Here is a 25,152-nt window from a genome sequence, read left to right as displayed (position 1 = left end):
TTACGAGAAGGCAGAGAGATCTTAGTGTACTCAGGCCTACAAAGCAGGATGATGTGGATAATAAAGAAAAATAAGAAACCTGATCATTGATGCAAAATCACAACTTTGTCTTCACCCGGCGACCTGCCATTGAACATTTTTTTTGCAGCTACAAGCGGGACACCAGAGCGCTTTTTACATGCCTCCGTTCGGTTTGATTTTAAATATTTAATGCCACAAATCAATTACCTTTACTGGGGCGTCACAGAGCACGTTACCAAAAGTTTTGTCGTCAGAGAATATTTAATTCGCAATAATATTTTGCACAGCGTGCAGACGCCTTTTATTTGCCTCCGCTCAGACGTGACTACTACGACGTAACTGAACCAGACCATTTTAGGTTCTGAAAAATAGAGAAAAAGACGTGGTAGAAGCCAGATGCGGCAATCTGTCCATATGTGCACGATTCATGACAACCTCCGTTTTTGTTTACTGTGCTGAAACATACACCGCAAACTTAATGTAGAACATAAACGCGGCCTTTCAGGAAACCTCACTCGACAGCAGGAAAATAGACGACAAATACTACACAACAGGCCAACTTTTGCAACGCACAGGTTCAGGGAAAATATCCTACTAGGTAACAGCTGTCGTTTGCAACAAGAGCCCCGTAGAATTTGACAGTATTTCTACTGTCTGGGAATCGCTGCTCCGCCTAGGCTGAAAACGCCAGCACACCCCTACGCACAAACTGCCGGATAACATACAGACTTCCTATGAGGCTGGACTTACTGTTCGAGTAGGTAATAGCATACCATCACGTCCATAGCCTTATATCCAATACATCGCGTAGTATCCAAGACACGATATTGTCCCCGATAGAGTAAGAAATATTGCCTACTCCTCAGAAGCTTCTCTCCAGACCTGAAAGTAGTCTCTAGAACGCAACCATCGGATCTGGACTGCACAACTTGCAGGGCGTTACCACGTGCGAGAAAAAAAGAATAACGCCCTGCTCGATGCGTCGATGATTCCATAGCACGATTGCCAGTTGCCAGAATTCCTATATATTTTCAAAATTCATATATATCAGCAGCGGCGGAACAAAACTACATTCCACGTTGCGTACACCGTACTGCAATACTTATCATTTCTCCGCAGCACTTACATTACAGTACATGTGGGCCTACCCGCCACAATGCGGACTGAATGCTATTTCTTCCCCGTCCAGCTTTTCTTAGAGAGCACATTGCTATTCGCTATCCCGGCCAACCAGACGAGTCTCATCGAATGGCTCAAACAAAGAGTGAGGACCAAAGTGCTCGCTGATTGCTATGATTGCTATGAAAGGTGCCTTCAGCATTCCATATAAAATTACTTCCATCCCCTGATTTGAACTAGTAAGCCATTTCTTCCTCATCTGAATCGCTAGGCTCCTATTCGTTTCCCTCTATAGACAATAACGACCGTCTGATTCAAAGAAACATCGTTAAAAGCGTAGTTGTCTCAAAACCAGCTTTTGGTGTGACTAAAAAATTCTGAGGTATTAAGTTCCAATATTTTGTTTCAATATGTAACCAACTTATAACTTCTCATAAAGGTGGTCATAACACTCCGGTAACGTTATTAGGCATAATGAAGCAAAAAGACTAACTGAAGTAAAAGATGAGTTGTAAAATCTATAAAACATCGTTCTCGAATTATACATGCTACATTTCGCCTCCGAATCACTTTTCTTCGTCTTGGTAAAAAAGAGTATTTGATGTAGTCCAACATGGCGTCAGCAGCAGAAGGTTGCGCCAGGAGACTTTCAAGCGACAGGACAGCTTGTTTCTGTGATGTCGGGGTCTTATTGTGAACGTAGTGGCGCGCAATTTTCGTTCTCTTCAAAATATATGCCAGAGTTGTAGATTATTTTTGCTTTTTGACTGCGGCATCTAAGTGGAAACACAAGCGACTTCCAATTTTCCTTCGCTTCAAAATACAGGCCTAAGTCATTAATGCTGATTTGTCTTTATATATCGATTTATGTTCAATGATGCAAATAGAATGCCCGTAACTCACGGTTATCTTTTTGTTCATTTTGTTTTGTTTCATGTTTTCATCATTACATTTATCGTATTCATTTAGGTTGAAGGTTGAAGGTTTATTTCCGCAACTGGTGTTGCGAGGACAGCCAGAGAAAAAGCTGTATAGACAGCTTGAGAGGTCCTGGCTTCCTCTTACAGAGCAGCATTGACGGCGGCGGAGTACAATACATCAAACAAGATGTGAGGGAAAAAAAAACATCGTCGGCACAAAGAAAGAGACGTACTTTCAGTACGCAGTGCATTGTACTTGTACAGTACAAAACTACATGAACATTTGGGGCAATTCTTTCAAAGAAATATTGCTTAAATCTATATTTTTGGAGCAGTACAACTGGTTCAGAAGGGTCGGTAAGGTACGCTGCAACATTTGTTTGCCATAGTTTGTGCGGCATTTCTTAACATGCCAAGGTTCTGCTGTGCGGGTATCATACATAGTTCTGCTTTGCTCTAACCCAGCAAATGTAAGAAGTCATCCTTTTTCATTATGGCGAGTTTATATTTATAGCACAGCCTATAGTGATACATGGACTTCATTTGTATAACGTTGTGTTGATGGAAAAGGCTTGCAGTGTGGAAGAAATATGCCACTTTACATGCAATGCGTATAATGCGCTTTTGTAAGACCATCCTATTGCTCCGTTGAGGTGGGCTCGGTATCTTTTCGCTTTATAACCTGCCGTTAGTCAAGCACTCTTAAAATACACGTAATGTTTATTTACTCCTCACTGATACTGGTAAACTGCCTTATCTGACCAGTGAGTCTGTTTCAAAAGTTTCTTTACTCTTGCCTCGGCCATATCCTTGTTGCGTTTTCAGCCACCATGCTTAGAATCTGATCCACACAAGCACAACATATAATATGCTGCTAGAGCTCTTCCCAAGGCTTACCCTTATAACCTGCTGTTTCCTTCTAACATAGTTGAATATTTCTTCATACGAGTCATAATATTTACCCAATCATAATTGTGCCTAAGTTGCGCTCAAACCATTATAACCTTTCACCTGATTTTCACAGCGAACATATGAAATCAGCGATTCGCAGGGGACAAGAGAAAACAACCGAAAGTTATATTCTTCACTCTTTCCAGCACGTCTCTCAGTACGTTGTGTGAAGAAGTGGTGAATTAAACTAAAGAAGTCATTTCTCGGTGCCTCCGCCCATCTTATAAATCACAATAATGTCGCGTACTATCGCAATGAATACCTGTGGCTCCTTGCACCTCCAGGCGAGCAGCCATTGCTTATGCTTGTAAAGCTTAAAATTGTCGACGAAATGAAGATAACTTTTTGGCTTGTGCGCTCGTGCACGACGAAACCCGCTGGCCACAGCTTTATCAATTTCTTTGCTGCTGAAGATGCACACAGATGCATTGTTACCCAAATCGGTTCATTGTTGGGAATTCTAAGGCACGTAAAACAGCACCATGGGGTACAGGGGCGAAAAACACCTAGCTCAATTGAGCTGCTTACATTAAGTGATGAATATTGCATATCGTCCTTCACGGGTATGCTACTAGCGCGTCTATGTCTTAATAGTCTATGTCCGAATGGTTAGTAATAAAGGTTGACGCAGCCTAAAGGCGGGCAGATATTCCAAAAACATAGCGGCAGAGTGAGTGGGGCGGCTGCGTTGACGCCACTATAGGTAATAATTGTCCAAAATGGAAATGAACACACAGGAGCGTATGCATAATATTTTGCACGCATATTTACAAACTGTATTTTATTAAATGTTCTCCTAAATTAGTGTTATATTTGATATGCATAAGAATTCCAACCGTGTTTATTCAGATAGAAAAAACAATCATTGCTTTGGTACTCGCGCTAACCTAAATGGCGCTCTAATGACTGGACCACACACGCGCGTACTTGTCGCTTTTTAGCATTTCGCCCTTTACATCCAGTAACCCTCCATGCAATTCAGAACACAACTTAATTGTTTGAACTATGTGGAACATAAAGGGTCTCAGACTACAATGGTCATACGAAATTATGGTACATTTGTTGGCAGTCTGCTAAAAAAAACTTGTCATGTAAAACATTCTTGCGTGATAATGACCATAATGGTTCAGTGTGAACACTTTGACTAGGGCTCTTCATAAATTACCTACATTGGAATCCTGTGGGAAGAATATTGGCGAGTCCGGAGGGGGCTCACCGCTGCCGAAGCCGAATCTGTCCCAAGCCGCTATGACACGGACTAAACGAAATCAAATCTGATCACCGAAGAGCGGCTGTCCAACTTGATCAAAGTAGGACCAATCGGGAGAAATTTGACGGGACATGCACATTTGGCAAGAACGAAAGAATGAATGTTGCCCTACAAGGGCCATGTGTATCGGTCCCATGTGGAACCTATTGGGACTTTTATAGGCAGTCTACTTCTCATCTACGCCGGCCGAGGTGTATAAATGTCTTTCAGCTCACCCGATCGCAACCGCATCGTACACATCGGGCCCATTGGGGGCATGTTTTAGCCCCTTTGTGTACAAGGGTTGTATAGACTCGTTTCCTGAATAGTTTCTCTTGCGTGCTGTAAATTTTATGCTGTCTGCAAAAACGAACATTCTATATTATTCGATATAGATTACCGTTTTTTATCTAAGATGAGGCAAGTCCACAAGTGGTCGGAAAAAACATTTTGCTAATATGCAGTTGCTTTTGCCTTCTGTACATTGACATAAAACACTGAATTCATATTACTAGTAGCAAAATCTATTAAGAGGATGAAACAAATGGAAATGCCATTCTAAAGAAGATTTCTTTGCTCACCATGCTACCTGGAAATAGAAAGGGAGAAATATTTTAGTACACTTTCTACTACTTCACAAGGCAATATCCTTGCGATATTTATTTACAAAAAAAGAAGGAATATTGTTTGCATCTCATTCTAGGTAAAGAGGAAAAAGGAGTGCCACAAAACGATAATGTTTACAGAGGAGTGAAAAGCATGCGCAATGTAGAAGCGGCTCTGATATGACAAGCTTTAACACTGGTTGTTTGTTGTGCTGACAAGCACTGTGTCGACTATGTACGCACCTAATTGTCTGAAACCCTAAGAATATATAAGATCTGCATCCTACCACAGATGATGTGAGAAACTTCTGCCAGAGATGATGCACCACAAGCCATTAAAATTTTCGCAATCAGCAAACCAGCATTAAAGGCATACTATTATTGCCATGGGAAAAATTGGTCGAAAATATCTTGTTAATTGGGTTTCTACCAAAATAGTTACTACTTCTAACCTTCGCCTAACAATAATGCAATGGTGTGTTTGGTTTTTTTTTGGTGGTTTAAAGTCCGAAAGCAAGTCAGGCTATGGAAGACGCCGTAGTGGAGAGCACCTCTTTACCGTGCACTGACGTCGCACCGCACACGGGCGCCTAGCTTTTCGCCTCCGAAAAGCGGCCGCCGAGGCCGGGATTCAATCACGCGTCCTTGGGCACAGTAGTCAAACGCTCTAACCACTGCGCAATGATTGCAATACGTGAAGCCTATCTAACTCTCAATACAATCACCAGTTTTACGCCGTGCTTTTGCCATGGCTAAATCTCAAGACCGACTGAAATACAGACCTGCACAGATAGCACTGCTCCAGCACGCACCTTCTAGCTCATAGCCTTCGCCGCTATAGGGAACGAACACTACAGGTAACCTGGCGCTACTGTAAACCTGTTAATAAGAAGGGTCTATTAGTTCTGTCATTTTTCTTCGTCGTTATAGTTTATTTATCTGTCCACGCTGTAATGCACAAGCACCTGTTCTGCGCATGTGCAGCGAGTAACTGCAGTGCCGTTGGATGTGGGATTGATTCCCGGCCGCGGTGCCTGCTTTTCAATGTAGACGGAAAGCAAGGCGCCCGTATGCTGTGTTATGTAGCACGTTAAAGAACCTCACGTGGCGGAAATTTCCTCAGTCCGTCACTATGGCGTCTCTAATAGCCGGAGTGGCTGTGGGACGATATACACCAAACGAAACCCAATCCAAGAATCATTCAAAGAGTATGCACTTTGGAAATATGTGTTGAAGATTCTACCTTCCTCTTGCCTGCACGACGCGGCAAACCCCCTGCACTTTTTCTTTTGAGAGGAGCGTACTTCCCCTCCTGGCCTCTTTCCCGCCATGCTTTTGCAGAAAAGTCGGCGGGTGAGGCCAACTGGACCAGCGTGGCGGGTGGCCGTTCCTTTCCCTCCTGTTTCGTCTCATAGGGCAGCCTCGGCAGCGCAGGGAGAAACGAAGATCAGACGTCAGAGCGCACGGATGCTGCAACGACTGGACATTGCTAATTACTAATAGCTTAGCTATGTCTCGAAGTGTCAGTCGTTCCTGCCACGGACGGGTCCAGAGCTTGCGGCGTGTTGTTTAGGTCTGAGAGCAGAGCCGCAGAAGCCTCATTGTAAGACCATGAAATTGTGCAGCTACGCGGCGCTCCATTAGCATTCCAGGTTCAAGTTGTACAACGAGTAAAGCAATTGTGCTTCCCCTATTCGGAGTCCTATCTGGTTGTCCGTGCGCACGCGCAAAGTGTTGGGCGCGAAGACATACCGGGGGGGGGGGGGGGGGGCACCTCTCGAAAGCGCCCGCGTGACGAACTGATTAGGATAACGCGCGTTGAACTACTGCTGTAGGACGCTTTCCTGGGCAGTTTACTTGCGCTTTAGTATTGCATTCATTTATTTAATATACACTTCGGTCTGGATTGTATAAGCTTATTTGAGGTAGTAGCCCCACTTATTCGACAAGAAAGCACATGACTAAGACAGAGGTACCGAGGTTGGCGAACTTTAACTACTGCGAAGACGACGTGCACCTCCTGCAGCATTGCTGTTGCTCTTACGGTAATAAAAAACTAAATCTGCCACACAACCAGTCAGATGTAAGCGGTCACTCAACAGGTAATGGGATTCCTCCGCAATAGCAGCAGACCTGTCAGGTACCTGACAGCTGCTGAGCGCTTTCGAAGAGCGCCGGCAAAAGCGGCAGTTCGCCTGCTTTCCTGAACCTAATAGAGCAGACAAGTTGGCCACTAGGGAACCTTGGAATAATTTTTATGGCAAGTGTGAAGAAGTGTGTTCCACGAAGCGAATTTTGTGCACTGACTACCGTCGTTAGCACTCTTTATTTGAGCAGGTATTTGTTTTTTTTTCCGCATACCTCAGCCTATTACAGCATGCATGTTATGCTCTATATTTCATTTATTCTGGTACTCTGTTGTCTGAAATCACTACACTACTAGAGATGGGGTCTGCGACAACTAAGCATGCAAACCACTGCCCGTCGCGGCAAGCTCTTCTAGTTCATTTCATTGAAACCTCCGTGTTAACACTTTCACTGTGAACAATTTCAGATCTGGATTTCGCACCATCCTTCGCTTTTCTGGGAGGGTACTGCTCCGTGAAGAAGCCAGCAACGTTTCTATCTTTCCAGCAGTAGGATTGTTAGCTTGCAAATGATGAGCGCAAATTTAAACGCGTGCAGCGTTGCTTCTGATGCCCATTAAACTGTTTAGTGCCAACTCCAAGGACGAAATCTAGCCCATTGAAATGTCTTCTCCGCACAAACAATCATTACTCGCTTCTTTCCCCTAGGGAAGCTTCTGTGAGCTATTTTTCAGGTACCAATGGGAGCTTGCGTCGGGCCCTGTCACTTTTGTCCAGGTACAGAGCCCCAACGGACCGTAGCAACAGCTTAGATAAACTTCAGCAGCCTCGGCAACGATGCAAGGTCAAGAAGTGCAGTTTTCGCACTCACTCGTTATCAAACACAACTACAGAAATAAATGCGACTATTCACTTTTAAAACGCAGAAATTCAATCGAGCGTATTCTCCAGTCGCAGTAAACGTAATCACGTGATCCCACTTGCTCCACTAGGTCGGCACTAGGGTCGTTTGCTCCAGTGATGGCGCTCGCGCCCAAGCATTGTGCCTTAAAAACACGCCGAGCGCGGAATCGAAGCCACGTGAAATAATTTTAACATGCAGCAACGAATAGAGTTTGAAAAGCTACCGATTCAAGGGAGAAGAGCAGAGCTTTCGCTGGGGTGTGCCCAGTCGATACACACTATAGGTAGACAGGGTGAGTTTTCCAGTGATGTCAGAGCTCTGTTTTCTACAGACTCCACGTCAAAGTTGTTTAATGACGTCATGCTGTTTACTTATATACACGTTTTAGTCAGAGAGATCTCATTGTCGATAGTTTTGAAGAAAGGAGACTTTGCCTGGCTTGTATTTAAAATGAAATTAAAATATTTTCGCGGCAACTTGAGAGATTTGTATTACTTGGGGAGCATATCTGTGTAACCAGATAAGCTACCGTACTCCTGCCAACGCCTCACAATTTAATCGCTATACTCCTTTAAACATAGTAGTTCTAACAGTGGTTAATAAAAACTGATAAACGAAGTAAATTAGACCTTTACCGATGAAACATTTGTAGTCTTGCTTGATATTTTAATGTCATCAGCAGTCAAGAACCCATAGTGTCTGCATAGATTTATCTTGGCCATAAAAATGAATTGCTAATTGTGATAAGTGGCATGATATGCCTTACAATGGAATATCAAGGTTCAGGGGTTACTTACCCATCACATATATATCAACTGCAACATCTTCAAAATCAGGCCATACGTATACTAACCTACAGTTCATACCGCAGCGAAGCGCTATCACTTCTTCACGACCACAGTATTTTACCGATCGCTTTACTGATTACCTCTAGTCTCGCAATCCTACTTTATAAAGCTGTGCACAACATCATACCCTCAATTGTAATCAACAGGGATGCCCTCACCAATAATAATCATACAAGATTTGCTAAGGACAACAATTTTCCATTACCAACCGTTCGAACAAACTACGGCAAGCACACGGCTCTTTTTGCTTCTTTACAAATTTGGAATAACCTCCCTTCTCATGTCAAGCAATCCCCATCTCTGTCTGGTTTTAAACAACAACTGTTATTCATATTATCACAATAGTATCACGTAACTTTCGAACAAGTTTTTTCTTTATATACATACCGCTTTCTTCACATTCAATTCATGAGTGTTTTCATATGCCCGTTGGGAAGATGTATCACTTTGTATAATATTTTCAAATACTTTATTTTAACAATACCGGCCGCGCATGAAATTTTCGAGCTTGTATTGAATTCCTACTTTTTTGTTTTTACCATATTGTGTTCGCCGGTTTTGCCTCTTTTGACTGCTTTTGCTGTACCAATAATATTTTTCATAAGTTTATACATCCATCCATAGGAGGTCCCGATACAGCCTTGAGCTCTGGGACCTCCTTCTGTATTATTTATGTAATACCTGTTTTCATGAATAAACAAAGTTTCTTCTTCTTCTTCTTCTTCTTCTTCTTCTTCTTCTTCTTTTTCTTCTTCTTCTTCTTCTTAAATAGGCGGTAGTAACGACCACACGAATATTTTTCATTGCACGTTTAGAACCAAGGCAAGGCGTTCGTTTATAATTTTCATTGCAATGTGTGATCAGTATTTTGTAGCCGTGTCATCGTAGTAAAATATTACCGGAAACGTTTGGAACGGACAAAAACATGCCCGTTTCGCCAAAAATATTACGCCATCGCAAAAAGCCCAAATAATGTGGCGGATATCTAAACCCTACCTGCTGTTACCACTCTGGAAAGATTAAACGCCATTGCCTTGATTTTGCTTTCACGTTGTGACAGACATTCGATTATTATTTTGCACCACAATTAGATTCGCAATCGTAACTTCTGCAAGAGATTGGCTGAACATTGTCTTTGTAGTCTGGTCGCAGATGCATTTAACTACACAAGGAAACCTACAGCACGGAAACAACATTAAGAAATAATGTCAACAATCTGCGTTAATTTCAAGAAATCTCTCGGTATACAAACCAATTGAACAGAGCTGCACTGTGAAGCTAACTTAAAGTTTGAACGATTGTATCTTAAGTAGAAAAACAAAAAATGTTTCTGCTGATCGGACTCAAGAGCCATCTCGTCTATTGTGTTCCATTCCTTTGTGGACCATTGTGGTGGGAAATAAAGCATATAGAGTAAGGTATGACGTGATTCTGATTGTGCTACCGCTATCCGAGATTGTACCAGCCCGTAAGGGGTAAGTAGGAAGAAGGATTTCAATCTTGTTTTGATATTCCTGCAGGACTCGAGCTGGGCTACATGCGATGACAGCAGGAGTGACTACAAAGTATTTACATGTGCCCCTGTCCAGCCGTATGTGGCAAGTCGCAGGTGCATGCCTGACTTGTGGACTGAAATATAAACATGGCTGCGGCAGAGCACTTGCCGGAAGATTCATCAAGGCTAAGTCCATAAGCAGCTCAAAGCGACCTCACCCTCAGCACCAATTTTGTCTTGCCTGGCTTTAGTGTAGACATCAGTAGGTAATAATGGTCTGAAATGGGTTAAGCAGGAAGCGGAGTTGAGGCTGTGATATTTATTTAAAATTAAGTGAATGCGACAGAGACGCTTGTGAATAGGGTATCATACGTTATTAGTATTTACGCGGACTAGTGATGTCGAGAAACTGTCGGAAATTGAAACCCATTCCTGCTGAGCCACAGACGTCTTTTAGACACTGGGCTATAGGAATTTCCTTGGCAGAAGGAAGTTTCCAGGTGCCTAGATGAAGGAATATGGCGTCGGTGGTGTGGGTAGGTTGTGAGCCCCTGCATGCCTAATCGCCACTTTACATTGTTGAACTAAAGACAGCTTTGGCACAAAACAAGCAGAGCAGCAGGTTTGTTTACCTGTGCAGTAAGTATGAATAAAATGGCCAGGACGCTACCGAAAAAGCAAAGGAATAATGTCAACTTGAAACTTCTATAAAGGGTGTTCACCTTCTTGAAATGACATTGGCGGGTGCGTATATATTCTAGCTGGCCCCTCATTTATAGATTATGACTGCCAAGGTTCATAAAATGTCTTCTCAAAGTCCAAACTTTTCAAAACAATTTCCCAACCAAACACCTACAGGGAGACTCACAGAGAAATTGTTTTGTCCTAAGACTGTCTAGCACATCCTCAATTCGAGGACATGCATAAATATATATCGAGATATTCGTTATTTGTAGAGGGAACGTTAATTGAAAGAAAAGGGCCCACAGTCATCCTTTCTTTCAGGCAACATGATCTTCGGCAGTCCGCGGTCACACGATATCCGTAAAAATTTGACAACTTCGTAATGAATGGCCTTCCGGCCAGTGTAATAATATGTATGGCCATTGAAGAACAATGGCAGCATCCTGATATTTAAAAAGTGATCTGGAGTTGGATGAATACATTTGAAGACTTTAAGCAAAGACTTCTAAGAAGCATCATGCAAATACTTATAGGCCACGCATAGTACCGGACCTATTACTTTGCAACATGGGCTAGCAGGTCTGCAGAATGAGGATGCCTTCCTAGGTAACATAAGATACGAAGTCTAGTTGGAAGCGTTTGCCATTGGCATTCTGTGGTACGCAGTATGGACAGCAGCCGCGATGTTGATAACCAGAAGGCACCTGTATGTGCCTGTGACCCCAACGACGGTATCTGCCAGAGCAGCATATTCAGCAAGAATTACAATACGCGGAGAAACGATATATTCACATGCGGGGCCGGATGGGAGGCACGTGAAACAGCCAAAGGTCTGGCGGTGGAAACGAGACGGTTTAAGTGGACTGCCTAAATCGAAGCTTCGAGATTCGACTGACGCTACTGATCAAATTTTCGGATCGCTGGATGTGGTGCGAGGGCCCTACCTCTTTGCACAGCGAATCAAAGCCATCTTTGGCGATGCCTTTAGTGACGATTAGAAATTGATAATTCTATGACAAAGATGCGCAAATGTATTTGCCCAAGAAACCCCAACAGCCATCAATACGCGCCACTGAACCCAGCCCCTCAAGCTCCGTGATGCGAACGAGGCCTACGCTGACGGCGCAAGACTGGAGCCCGATATGGCATATAACAAAATCTAGTGCTCTGAAATGAGTCGCAATCAACCAAACTGTTTCTCGGCTGCTAGCATTGCAGTCGTTGGTATAGTGGCCGATAGGAAAGGGAGGGGGGGGGGGGGGGGGGTGCTGAATTCCACTGGGAGCTCGCGGCACCAGCTTTGAGAACAGCTGCAAAATGACAAGCCGTTGTCCACGTCATCGATAAGCTCAACATGTCTCAAAAGTAGGCTGTATATGGTTCTTCGGGGATTTGTGCGTGTCCATTTAGTTACTTCTTCGCAGCAAACTAGTGGCCCACTGGACTGGATCCTTTCAGAACATGTGAAGTTTACGTTAAGCTATTTCTCTGCCGGTCAGTTCGCGTTCCTCACGTTTTCATTTGTTTTGTATAGTAGACAGAAGCAAAAAAGAAAAAACACGGCCAAGCAAAAGTTTGTTTCTTTCAGCCGATTGAAAAGAAAAATTTCAAGGTTATAATATTTTAAGGGAAAACGATGAAACAATTGACAAAACATATTAAACCATTCTTGTATAAATGAAAAGACATCACAAAAATTGAACAGCAGATTTATTTTTTAAAGTAGGGAATGCGCGTAGCAGAGCGTAAGTAGAACTTACCCTTGAATAGTAAGATAAATAAAGCGCTGTAAATTTAGACCCTACACTCTTTGCAAGGGATGTTGACAGAAGTATATTCATATGTATTTTAAAAAGAGCAAATTGAATACAAGGTTATTGGTCGCAATAGCATTTTGCCTCGAAAACTCTTTCGATTCAAAATAAAAATTGTGTGGCAAACCTTTTCTGGTGTCCACGTGTGAAAAATTCTTCTAAACTGCAGTCAATAGCGGAAATACATGTGCGCTTGTCGAATATAGTGTGTCCAAAATGGCACCCTTGTTCTAATTCTCACCTGTTCGTGTTCGGTTTTATCGTTTTCCATCATTACATTCAATCTCTGGGAGGTAAAAAAAAAAGGTTTTTCAATGTGGAACGTAGTATTTCAGTCAAAACTGTGCGGTATTTGTATTAATGCGCATCCTTTGGAAAGTAAAGGAATTAGAGTGAACATAGCGGTTCAGTTGTAACTATAATTTCGAGTCGGTTTACGTTACTCATGCATTAAAACCAATATTTACCATGCGTGAGCGTTCAATGTTATTCTATGGCTGAATATACATATCGGAATACATCCGTCTTTTTATTTTAAGAGTTAATAAAGATAAGAATTTTCATTTTAGCTCCGTAAGATTTTGTAATAAGACGCTTCCTTCAAGAGATGAATCAGCTGAGTTTGAAAGCATGCTGGTATAGGCTGTACTTATAACAAGACTTTTAAGAACTGCACTTAACGAACACCTTTTTTTTTTCGGTGCATAAGGCTTGGAGCAACAGAAAAATGGCAAAACCCCCCAACTACAGTAACAGCGAACTTATAATGACCAGTGGTGTTCCACTGCGTAGGGTAGTTTGCGAAACAAAAGAAAAGGCTCTGTCGGGTACACTATAAACCAGCGGAAATGGAGGGTGGCTCTATGAGACCGGGAGGAGGAGGGGCCCGACCTTTCGCTTGCGAGCTTGTGCGGACTGCTGCTGCAGTTCCGGTAGCAGATCGCAGAATCGGGATTGACTCAGGGCTGAGATTTGCTCTAAATAATGCGATTTGATAAGCCAGCACGCCACGGCCCCCGACGACGTGGGGAAGAGGCTACAATCCGTCGCCGGTATACTTGCCGCAAGGAGGAGTTCGACTCCTCTTGATACCGTGTCTTTCGCGTTGTTGGACCAAGCAGATACTTTTCATTGCAGCCCCGTCCAGCAATGGAGCCAAGCCACGTGTTTCACCAAAGCAAGAACTATAAAATATCCTAGACGTTCTCTTTCTCTCTCTCTCCCGCTTTCGCGCGCGCAGTCATCTCGAGCTTGTGTTATTTAGAAAAACGAAAGACGGCTTTTAATCTTCGTGCTACTAACCATGCACAACTGTGGCTAGATAGGTCAGAACTATCGCAGCACCTTTTTATGTCGGTGTTTATTTTGCGAACACAAAAATTGTTTTTCTGGCCTTCTAGGGTCCAGCGAAATACTGACCTTCAATATTATTTGAGGGTTCATGTGACGTAGACATAATTCTCCGCTTATACTCTTCAGTGCGAATGTTTCTGCGTAGCCTATAGGAGTAGTATGTCCGACTCACGATTGAAGGGTTTCGTTATGTTTCATTTTCATGTGCGCCTTACGTTTCAGATGAGAGGCCCTTGCTGCCAGCCTCAGAAAATTCGGTCATGTCATGCAATTTTAGACGTCCCACAACCGTTCCAGAAAAATGTCACCTGACAAATATCACTGGTCAAAGCCATGTGCTATCGGGGATAAAACTCTATGGATCGCCGTCAGGCGATTTCGGACTATAGTAATGATGTAAACGAATTATCAGTTTATTTCTATAGCAAGCATTAAAGAACTAAGTCCAACTATCACACCAACAGGTATGGTCCGAATCTACTGGCCGATATGAAAGCTATGTGCTTTGATTGCATTTTGAGTGGCCCCCGAATTTTTGTCCCCGCTAGTGAGTTTTCGCTCACATCGGCGATGTCAATAACGCTGACGCAGGAGTGTCATCACAAGAGAGTCTCTAAAGTCAAAAAAGAAATGTATCTCAAATGACGCCATTTATTCGCTACTATAAAATTCGACGCAAAATATCTAAACAACTCTCTGGATACAACACTTCACCCAGGGATGATAGAGATAGCATTTGTAAATTACCATGCCGAACGTTGTAAGGGTCTACGAACCAAAAGCAGGTAACTTGCCATTCGGGAGACGAGCGTAATGAATTTCAACAAAGAAGAAAAAAACATGGGATGCCCTTTCAGCACAGCTTTTCCCTATATTACCATTCATTTTCTTTGCATAAATGGAATAAAATGGATGCGTGGGAGATGTGGTCGGCAGAGAGCGATGGCCCAAACTAAATAAATATTCACTCATGAAAATACCAAAGATCTTTCGTTGTAGCAAGAGCGAATGGAGTGAGTGCAGAAAAATGAATGTATTTTTTAGATTCACGGTAAACATCTTTCCGGCGAAGGACAAAGCACCTGAAAATATTCACGAAATACACTATGAAAAGCTGATGCATTTCTAGTACTTGTTTTCTCTTAACATTTTAGATATTTCATAGTGCGAAACGCCGTGAGGAGTGACTATGCTGCGTGCCTAAGACTGCCATTGATATTCTATTTACACCGTATAGGTCTCGTTAGCTCGGAAAACCGTCACTCTGCCGCAGAATTCAGAAGTGTTACCCAGGAATATTCCGGGAAATTTTAATAACATAAGTTTCACGCCATTGGCGATCGCAACAGAACCCCCGCATGGGAGGCTGACAAGCAATGCGTAGGCTTCAACGTTGAGTTGGCACCGAGGGTTTTATTCGGTCACCTAGTTATCCCTTTTTGTGTATGTGACTTACTAAAATTTGTGCTGCTTACTAGCAATTGCTTTCAACTAGAGAAGTGTGGTAATTTTCTCGTATTTTAATTCGCGTTTTTATTTGAGCTCGCCTTCTTATTTTGTTTTGAATTTTGTTATTTATTTGTTTTCTTCATTTCAAACACGCCCTCTAGCGTCCTTAGGCTAGGTGAGGTAAATTACGTACACGTTAGCAGAAATTGGGCGCAGAATAGTGACGTGCTCGCTCAGCTTGAGGTACGAAAGTGCCGGGATTTGGTTCCCGGCTTAGGCACAATTTTGTTTCACATTATTGATTGACTGGCAGTTTGTGCGGACAAGCTCTGTCGACTCACTCAACGAACATTGCAGAGGCCCCTTATAAAAGATGAAACTCTTTCGTATTAGAAAAACGACCCTTAATAACACTCAGACCAACAACGTAAGACAAATATTTATAATTGCGATAAGTAGCTGCTTTGACGTTTATCAGAGCGCAGGATGCCTCTTGAGTGCACCCATTGGCAATACCATGTGCTGCTTTGCAACTGCACATACTCGCGAGCCGTACGGTGAATAGGTATATATCCGCGGCAGTTCGTCTTCGCTGAGCTGAGTATTTGTATTAGATATACAGCGTAGTGGAGATGCCCTAAAGATAAATTTTATGCCACTTGGCCTGACAACTCTGCGGCCAGCGAACTAATACAGGTGCCCAGTTAAGCAGTGTAATGTAAAACAAGCGTACGCAGCCGACATCTAATAAAATAATTTACGTTTGGGCTTGCGCGTTCCAGCTCCGGTAAATGCGTCTATTGAAGAACAGCGTAGCGTGAGATCAGAGCGACTTTTGAAGCGAGCCCAGTGATGCATGAAAGTTGCTCTCTTGGTTTGATTACTTCCTGAAGCGTAATAAACATTTTTTCTGTTTCTGGGTGGTGAGCACCTATGTCACAACACAAAGGTTGTGCTCCCTCCCTGCTGCTGTAAAAGGTCTCGAATGCTACTGCGGCACTCCTATCTTTGTTGTTGTTGTTGTCGTTATTGTTGTTGTGGTTTTAGGAAGAAGGAAAAGAAATTGTACGGGCCTGCTACTGGCTCTGTAGCTGAGCCACCACCACTGCCTCGTGCGGACAGAAGATAGAAAATAGAGAAGAAAGAAAATGAAGAAGGAGAGAAAGACGCGCGCCGCAACAGCCTTCGTCCACCACTTAAGTGGTGGCGGGTGCAATGACGGCCTACAACAGAAAAAAAATTCGGTGGCTGGCTAGCACCCGCCGCAAGCGGCGTTGACCTCCGTCCCAGCCCCGTAGGGCCAGGAACAGCCGCCATTCACCACTTCCCCTCCTATCCGTGTTAGGGCAGTTGCTCGCAATCTACGTACTGTCATTATTTCGAGCATAAACATCATTTGCTCGGGCGCAAGCACTCGTTGGTGGGTGTTCGAATTAACAGCATTATAGGTTTACAGAAACGTGATTGCCGCTTCTATGACACAGCTTGAAGCTATGGCGTATTCGCAGCTCCTAAATGACATTTTTGTTCGTTGCAAGCAGTGCGTGTGGAGGCCGCGGCTTTTTCGCCTCATGTACTGTACTTCCATGTTCACGTCCGTCGCACCAAAGCAGCACATTCCGTCCTCGCACAATCACCGCGGAGGTAAATGGCGCTGCTATCTCCACCTTTATTCTTTACTATATTTATCTTTACTATCTTTACACGCGCGTAAAAGTTTGCTACGCTTAAAAATATGTTAATATGGTTCCGCGCGGAAAAACGACAGCATCAAATTATCGAAATGAAAAAAAAAATGTATCAGTAGTAAGCAACTGGCAGCGAAGAATTTTGTTTTATACAAGATGTACTTTATGCGTTTAATGTTTTCTTCTTGGTTTTACAGCAAGTGATGACGTCTGCGCTTTTGATTATATTATATTAAAAAGAGATTAACGTTTCGTAAAATATACTGCAGTGTCTTGTGTCCTCAAGATGACCTGAACTTTGAAACATTTCATATTCTGCGGTACAAATTTATTACTTCTTGTATGCACTGTTACTCACGCCTTACATTCTGGAAACGGTATTCGCGCTGGCACACATGCCTCCAATACGCCGTACTATACTGCCGCAATGTGCATGCCAATATATTTGACTGGCAGCGTGTATGGGTATATATTGTCACGTAGCCGTTTAGGCCCGTAACCAGAAGGTTGGTATTAATGGGGGTTCATTCAAAAGTCACAGGAGAACATGTCCAGAGCACCGAGAGACGGTAAGCACCAAGCTTAAGCCTCTTCGCATCGAAAGTCACGGGGCCACTGCTTCTTAAAGTTAGCGCACGAGATTCGCAATTAGCAGCCGCCCAGCGGCTGCTGTTGCACACGCTACAATATGCGCGAGTCTGTTAAGAGCCATTCAGGCGGTCGCATATTGCGGGCAAAGTTTCACGCACCGTGGAATGATAGCACGGATACCGGCGTCTAAGAGCAGGCTAGCTTAGCGCGTACACAGATAATTGTCATAACTTCTGGCATCAAACCGAATACAACTCATCGAAGGCAAAATCAGCAATTATCATAATCAGAATATTCGTCGTTCTATGTTCGGTCTGATTTGCGGTAACGGGGCAATTTCGTAACTAAGAAGCGAGAGCCATGATTTATAATATCAAGCACCGTAGAAAATGTTGTGCAAAGTTACAAACTCTAATTTTACCAACCGGTTGTCCGTAGCGTTAACAACAAATGCAGCGCATGTGGGCGGCCCTACAAAAACAAGAATAAGCCTAACCTGGCTCGTTGTAAATTATTTAAACGAAAGTAACTTTTCATGACGGTAGAATGAAGGGAAACTACAAAGCGGTGTGAAATAAAAGATTTTATTTGCAATAAACAACCATCGAATACCAAGACTAAGAATAAAACCACCAAATGTTTCGAAGCCGCCTGTTTCAACTCCGTCCCCACATTTTTTCTACAACACATTATTTTGTAGCCGATTTGCTTGGTAGATCACAATAGCTGTTTTGGCCAGTTGGTTCATACTTAGCACATACAATGGCCAGCGCAATAAATGGGGATAAATGAACACAAACGCAGCGCTCATCCTATCGCTTTGTGTTACATTGTTCCCGCTCGTTCTTTGCGCTTGTCGTTTTACGTGAATAGTTGTTATGACAATTTCCAAGTCCACAAGTGAAAATGGATCACGGAGACCGTAAGCGCATCTCAGAAAAGCCTGTATGTAGGGCGAATCATGACATTTCCTTCAGAATGACACCCAAACGGTGTGTGAGCAAGTCCTGCCAGAATGATTTGGGCACCTCCGGAAACAATACTCTAGAGGTCGCGAATACACTGCCCGCAACATCTCCTGCACCATAGAGATACATGGACATTTTCTCCATGGCCACGAGGGTTGGACCGCTGCGATACACGAGCTTCGGTCCATCACTGCTACTGGAATTGGGCACCTGTGAGAAAAAAATCAAGGGCCTCACTGAAGCAAGCGAAACAGCATTTACCCTTACTACGGCACAGGTTGCTGCAGAAATCAAGGTTTCTTTCATTGCAACCTTTTTTTTTTTTACAGCGCTTAACCAATTTGCGTAGGTTTATGGATTTGCGGAGGTGTACGACGGTCAGCGGGTGAGAAGCACTCTGGCATTTTCCAACTTTCCCTGACTAGGTTTCAGCGTAATCCAAAGCGGCCTTCTTGTAAAGCACTTGTTCAGATTCACGAAACACATTACTTGCTCCATCTATGCACGTCTAGCAGTGAGTTCCAAGCAATACAAGCAGCCTATTATAAGCTTCTCATCTCGAGCCACCCACAGCCGTATACACATTTCGCGAACATAGAATTCATAAACGCCGACTGAAACTTTAAGGCACTAATTCTGGCCTGTAAAGTACTTCCTGCACTCAGATCAACTGCAATCAATTGCCTCAGGTAGGCAATAGAGCGCAAAAAAATTTTAAAATCAAGCAAAGAATTTCAGCATATTGAGCCACGCAGCATACGGTGTGAGCTGTGCACATTAAGTGTATTTGTCCGCATATCTAGGATTCAACGTTTATTTTTCAACTTTCAGACAACCATGTTTGCAGACAATTGCACAACTTACGTTTGTCGCTGCTAGCTGGCGTAGTAAATATTTGAGGCATGGGAACTAAGAAAGTACGTTAATGTACATGCATGTAGAGATACTTCGAAGTGCCACGTCCATTGGCAAATTCCCTGATCGTCAAATACTCCAGTGCTTTTTTTGAGTTCGCAACTTCACCGACCCCTCTATTTAAAATGTCGTATAATAATTTATCTAATGAAACAGATACTGTGCACTGCTCAAAAGTAGGAGAAAACGGCCTTGCCCGGATGTTACATATGCGATCAGTTATAATCACTTGTATTGCAGGTATACGACAGAAATAGCATTTATATTATGCGAGCTAGTAAGCACAACAACATCAAATTACACTGCTTCTAAAAATCTAAAAAATATACTACATTATCCAAACTCCTTGCGTGATTATGTAAAAAAAAAATTCCCCTTTTCTCTCCAAACTACACGCTTAGTTAAGAAAACCTAGGGGATCTAGTTCAGCAAGGTCCCTCAGCTTTCTATTCCTGACCAGTCAGATAATTGCAGTCAGTCCCTTATATATCGAACTGTAGAAAATGTACATAATAGCCTATTCATGGATGCGCTGTTTATATCTCCAATAAAATTGTTTCAAGTTATCTCAATCGAATAGCAATCAAATGTATAGGACTGGTGTGCGAGTTTATCGAACCCTCGCACTGTGTAAATTGTGATATATCGAACTGCGTGTCATGACGCGGTATGGTGTTTGCCTCCTGATGGCGCCCTCATGTTCATTTGTTTCGCTGTAAGATGCATCGGAGGCGCAGCCTTGTGCACGGGCTGGCAACACTATTTCTGTGAAAAACGATTGGCTAGACGAGCGTCATGTACGCTTGAGAGTGGCCTGCCTTGCGTGCTTGTTTTCAATGCGATTTTGATGTAATGCGAGGCAGCTGGTGCTTGGGTCTCTGTGAAGGCAGCCGGGCTAAACGAAGGCTTGACGCGGGCTCACGCGTGGCCTGTTTCGCTGTCGAAGGCGATAAAGAAACCAGTAGCACATTCTTTTAACTGAGGTATTATTGAATCTTTAGGGTGCCGTAACACAATTAGACCTGTATTGATCAGCTTGGCATTGCAAAACACGCTGTTTGTAGCAGCGCTCCGCTTATGTGGACCTTAATCCGAATGGCACATGTACAATATGGCGTGACCCGCAACTGTAAAATGTGAGCAGCGCGGTGATCGTCATAACTGTCTGAGCTTACCATACATATATATGAAAGACGCGCTCACACTCACTGGTTTGACGTAGAGGTGCGCTCAGTGTACACCTCCCTTTCATGCCTGGCGCGCGCGCGTGTGCTTCGAAAATGGGGCGGCATATCTCTGCGGATAGGGGGCCTCTAACGTGGCTACACCGTATTCACGCTTCTAGTTAAGAGAAGAGCTCATCTGTTGCCATAATTTCTATATCACATTATCGGCATATCCAACTATTTTGAGATCCTCTTCGTGTTCGTTATATCCACGATCAACTGTTAAAAATTTCATTCCTAATTTTATAGAAATTCAAACCAATGTTTTTGTAACAGATATCTTTTTCTCGTGCAACACATCCTTTTAGATATCGTATTGTGCTAGGGGCAAGCGCAGCACACTACATAAAGCGTGGGGAAACGCAAACACATTTAATACCGATTTTAAAATTTCATACCACATCATTTGCATGACGCTTCGTCGTTTTCGTATTACATTGCCGAATTTCAGTTCTCTTTTCTTACAGTTTCAAAATGGTCTTCATTTGACTCAGCGGGAATACTACTATCAGAGATGTGAGGCTGTACTTCCCGAGTGCGCACAATGTTGAAAAGTGAACGCTCACAATCCTACGCTCGAATATGAACGGTTTTAAGCCTCCTTACACAACTTTAGGGTGCACAAACTCCATAGGAGTAAACTGCAAACTTACTTACATAATCAGGTATCTTTCACGTAAAACGCATGCATATAGAGGATAAAAGTGTCGATAAATGCGTGATATTAAGCTTTTTGTTTTCTACAGAATTGGCGCATAGTTATTAGCCCAATGAAATACTATGACTCTTTGTGGTTTAGTGGTCCATCCTTCAAACTACTCAAACTTAAGCACAATTCCTATCATTGCAATTTTAGGTTCTCTGAGACTGCTTATAGATTACGCTCTGGAACACCATATTGCCGCGAAACCTTCAGGACAGTATTTGTTGTTTTTTAACAGCCGCCGGCATACAGGCTTATCACTCCGATTCTGGACCGCGTATTAGTTCCGCAATCTTTGCTTGTTAATGCTCGATGTCGCGAGTCACACCTTTATCAGTTTTGTTGTAGCGAAAGATGCACCGAGATCTGTCTCGAAGGTTCCGGCCACTCGGGGGTCTTTCCACAATGTTCCAGCCTGTGCTGGTAGCTGTTTGCGACGTTATCTAGATTGTTCTGTGCAGCCTTTAAATTGAGCGTTGCCGAGTGTGACGGGCATTCTTTGTCCGACGACCGACGAGCACGTTTGTTTCTATCGCCGCCGCCGAGTTGCTTAGTTCTTTTTCGGGCGCAAGTCAGCCCAAATAAAGGGTTTCTTTAGTGCAATCATCGACCCCCTTCATTTGTGTCGTCGACCTCATCACCACTACGTGACAATATCAAGTTATATGAGATTAAACGTAACTATTTTTGGCAGTCAATTAACTGCATAACAAATGGCGCAGGTTGGAGAACAGACATATTCTGGGCATGCGGCTCTGCATTCGTAGCTTGGTAGCTAAACAGTTCTTGCTACCAGGAGGCAAGCCTATAGGTTGAGGCACACAGGCCTTATAAGATCGCCTGCATTTCAATCTAGTCGTTTCTAACCAAAAGCTTACAATCCGGGGTAATTTTTTCTTATTTATTCGCCGCGTTTTGTTTCTTCTTTAACAATTCACAGTGCAACCTACACAAAATATTGAACCACTGACGTCTAAACAGGTGTCAAGAAGGTAAGTGAGGAGAGTTCGACACTGAAAAAAGTTGAAGAAATCACCACATTACCCTAAAAGTGACGGTAATTCGGCCTTTCGCACGCGATCCAAGTTCTCCCTTCTGCCCGCCGCAATACTCCCAAGGCATGTTGACCACCAACTCTTCATCAGTGTTGGCCAAGTCCACTTGCACCAGCCTTAATCCGTCACGGCAGTAGGGCAGCACGGGACCGTAGGGCTTCAGTTTGTCGAGGCCAGTGTAGGTCATGTTGCCGAAGGTGAGGCCTGGTATCACTTTCCCAAGCTTTAAACTTGGGTTCACGAACTCTCTTGGCAGTTGCTTTACCACGGAGTCGACCATTATGTCGAGGTCCATGTCGAAAAAGTCGCAAGAATCTCCACCTGAGAAATATAGTAGACGATTATTATAAAAAATAAAACTTTGGAAATGAAACTCTTTAGCAACTTGTTATATCGTGTAGATAACCTGAGGCCCCTAAACACTTAAAAGCCTCAAACCCTCGTCTGTCCATCAGTATCTCTGAATTCGTCTAGTTTGTAATACAAAATCCTTCCTATTGCACAGCTGAAGTTCTTCTCTGTTGCCGCAAAATGCAGCCAACACAAAAGTTTGAATTCCTGCACTTGATTTTCGAAATAAACATTTGTTTTCGAATTAACATTTGAGAAATGCATTTTGTTACGCCATTTAGTTTACACGATGAAATTTTATCCCATAAAGATTAAAACAAAGTGAAACGCAGGGAGTCAAGAACAGCGCGTGCTCAAAAAATATTCATGGAAGTAACTTTAGAGATATATGGACATAGAGCTTAATAAATCTTTTAACCAAAAATCTCAACGTGTCGGCTTGAGTCCCTTTTTGTGCCTGCGTTCTTCCGCTCGTTTTATTCTGTCAAAGTATGTATAAATGGGCCTAGCGATTTTTTAAACACACAGCAAACCCTGGAAAGGTGCTGATTCAAAAAAGCGCTTCCGGTTTCAGATAGGCCACTTTTTGTGTTCGCAATAGAACTTATAAGATTTATTGACGCCGTTCTCTCTCGAAATTCTGAAACCCCGTAATGCCTGAATATTCGAAGCCGCACCCTACGATGCCTTTTTCAAGAAGTTGTTTTATCCGCTAATGCATACAAACATAAATTCTTGGTGAAAACTCACAAATATATGCTTTCACTTACCAAAAATTGAAGAGGAACATAAAAAGGAGTATATCTCTAAATTTGGAAACATTTTTGGAAAACAGACACGACAGAAAATAAAACTTCCAGCCCTACAGACAGTATTACTGGCATTATCCACTAAGGAAGTGCAATTTTTGAGAGTTTAAACAACTTGGCTAATGCCGCAGCCTTTTTTTTTTCTTACATAAAGACTACCACAAATACAGATGAAAGAATATATGACTAATATCTCTATCGCCGGTAGGATATACCGCCGTGGTAACCTAGCAAAACGTTGCATAAGAAATAAGAAAGGCACACACTCAATACTAAAAAACTGGCAACAAGCACATAGTTTTTCCTGCGCCTCAACAAATCGCACTGTTCCTTTTGTTAGGTTCCACAAACCGCACGCCCTCACCCTTTTGCGTACATTGCACGACCTCGCAATGGCGTCATTCAAGGAGAGAAACCGCCCCCAACGATTTTCCTACGACTTTTTGCGGACTTGTTATTGTCTAGAGAGCGTGCATGCAGGGCGACTTTTCCGTCCCGTGCCTCCGATTGACCGGCTCGACAAACATAGCGCTTTTGTATGTTTCGTTATACGTTCACCATCATTACTTCCGCTCGCCGGAAAATACCGTCTTGCGCGTCTAAAAAACAACCAGGGAAAGCGTCTGTGGAACATGCAGCCCATGAAGGCGAAATATTGCGCTCTGCCAAGATCGTCTGCCGGATGCGCGGCTTCTTGCTTTCATATACGCTGAGGGTCAAACAACTTATGCAATGCTTATTCGCAACTTCGTACATAGTAAATGGGCAATAAAAAGATTTTACTTCATCAAGCATAGCTTGTAGCAGAAGCTGGTTTTAAAATAAATGCAGTAAAATAAATTATATTTTGATTATTCACGAGAAATTTTATTCTAGAATGGTTACATTTGTCAGTGACAAAATGCGCAGGATACTGTCACTGAAATACCGCTCACGATCATTATCGTGCGCACTGCAGATCAATGTAGCTTTTCTTTCAAGAAGGAATGCCTTGTTAGTAGGTAAAGTGCTGATATTTTAGGGTATTTGTTGCTCCAACCTAATGCTCGCTCAAGTAATACTTACATAGGTTATTTTCCCTTTTTTTAGAACGAAATAGACCCCATCTGTACGCACAAGTCAAGTGGCTTAGACTTGAACTAGCCACACCATTGTGAGATATGGAGAGAAAAATAAAAATAAACATTCAGAGATTATAGGTAAGCACGGTGGACCAGATACCGTGAGTCGTATGGAAGTTCAGACAGAGGAGAAAAAAATATAAACTATTGGCACGAATATAAAAGATGGTGCTTTCCGGAAAAAATTTTGATGGTTTTCAATTCTGTCAGCTGGGGCTATAGATAT

At 42.9% G+C, this 25,152-nt stretch overlaps 1 protein-coding gene across 1 annotated transcript; it reads right to left on the bottom strand.

The window, feature by feature from the left end:
• Positions 1-18,737: 18,737 nt before the first annotated feature.
• Positions 18,738-22,956, bottom strand: LOC146176711 (uncharacterized). The gene is made up of 2 exons (XM_084581367.1): positions 22,635-22,956; positions 18,738-18,956 (listed from the first exon to the last, which is right to left on the bottom strand). The coding sequence occupies exons 1-2, from the start codon at positions 22,938-22,940 to the stop codon at positions 18,738-18,740; spliced, it is 525 nt and encodes a 174-aa protein (XP_084437493.1). The 5' UTR covers positions 22,941-22,956.
• Between the last annotated feature and the right edge of the window lie 2,196 nt (positions 22,957-25,152).

Source organism: Amblyomma maculatum, chromosome 10, assembly GCF_055883805.1.
Source record: "Amblyomma maculatum isolate TAMU_Amacu chromosome 10, ASM5588380v1, whole genome shotgun sequence".
NCBI lineage: Eukaryota > Metazoa > Arthropoda > Arachnida > Ixodida > Ixodidae > Amblyomma > Amblyomma maculatum.
This window is presented reverse-complemented; position numbering and strand designations above follow the sequence as displayed.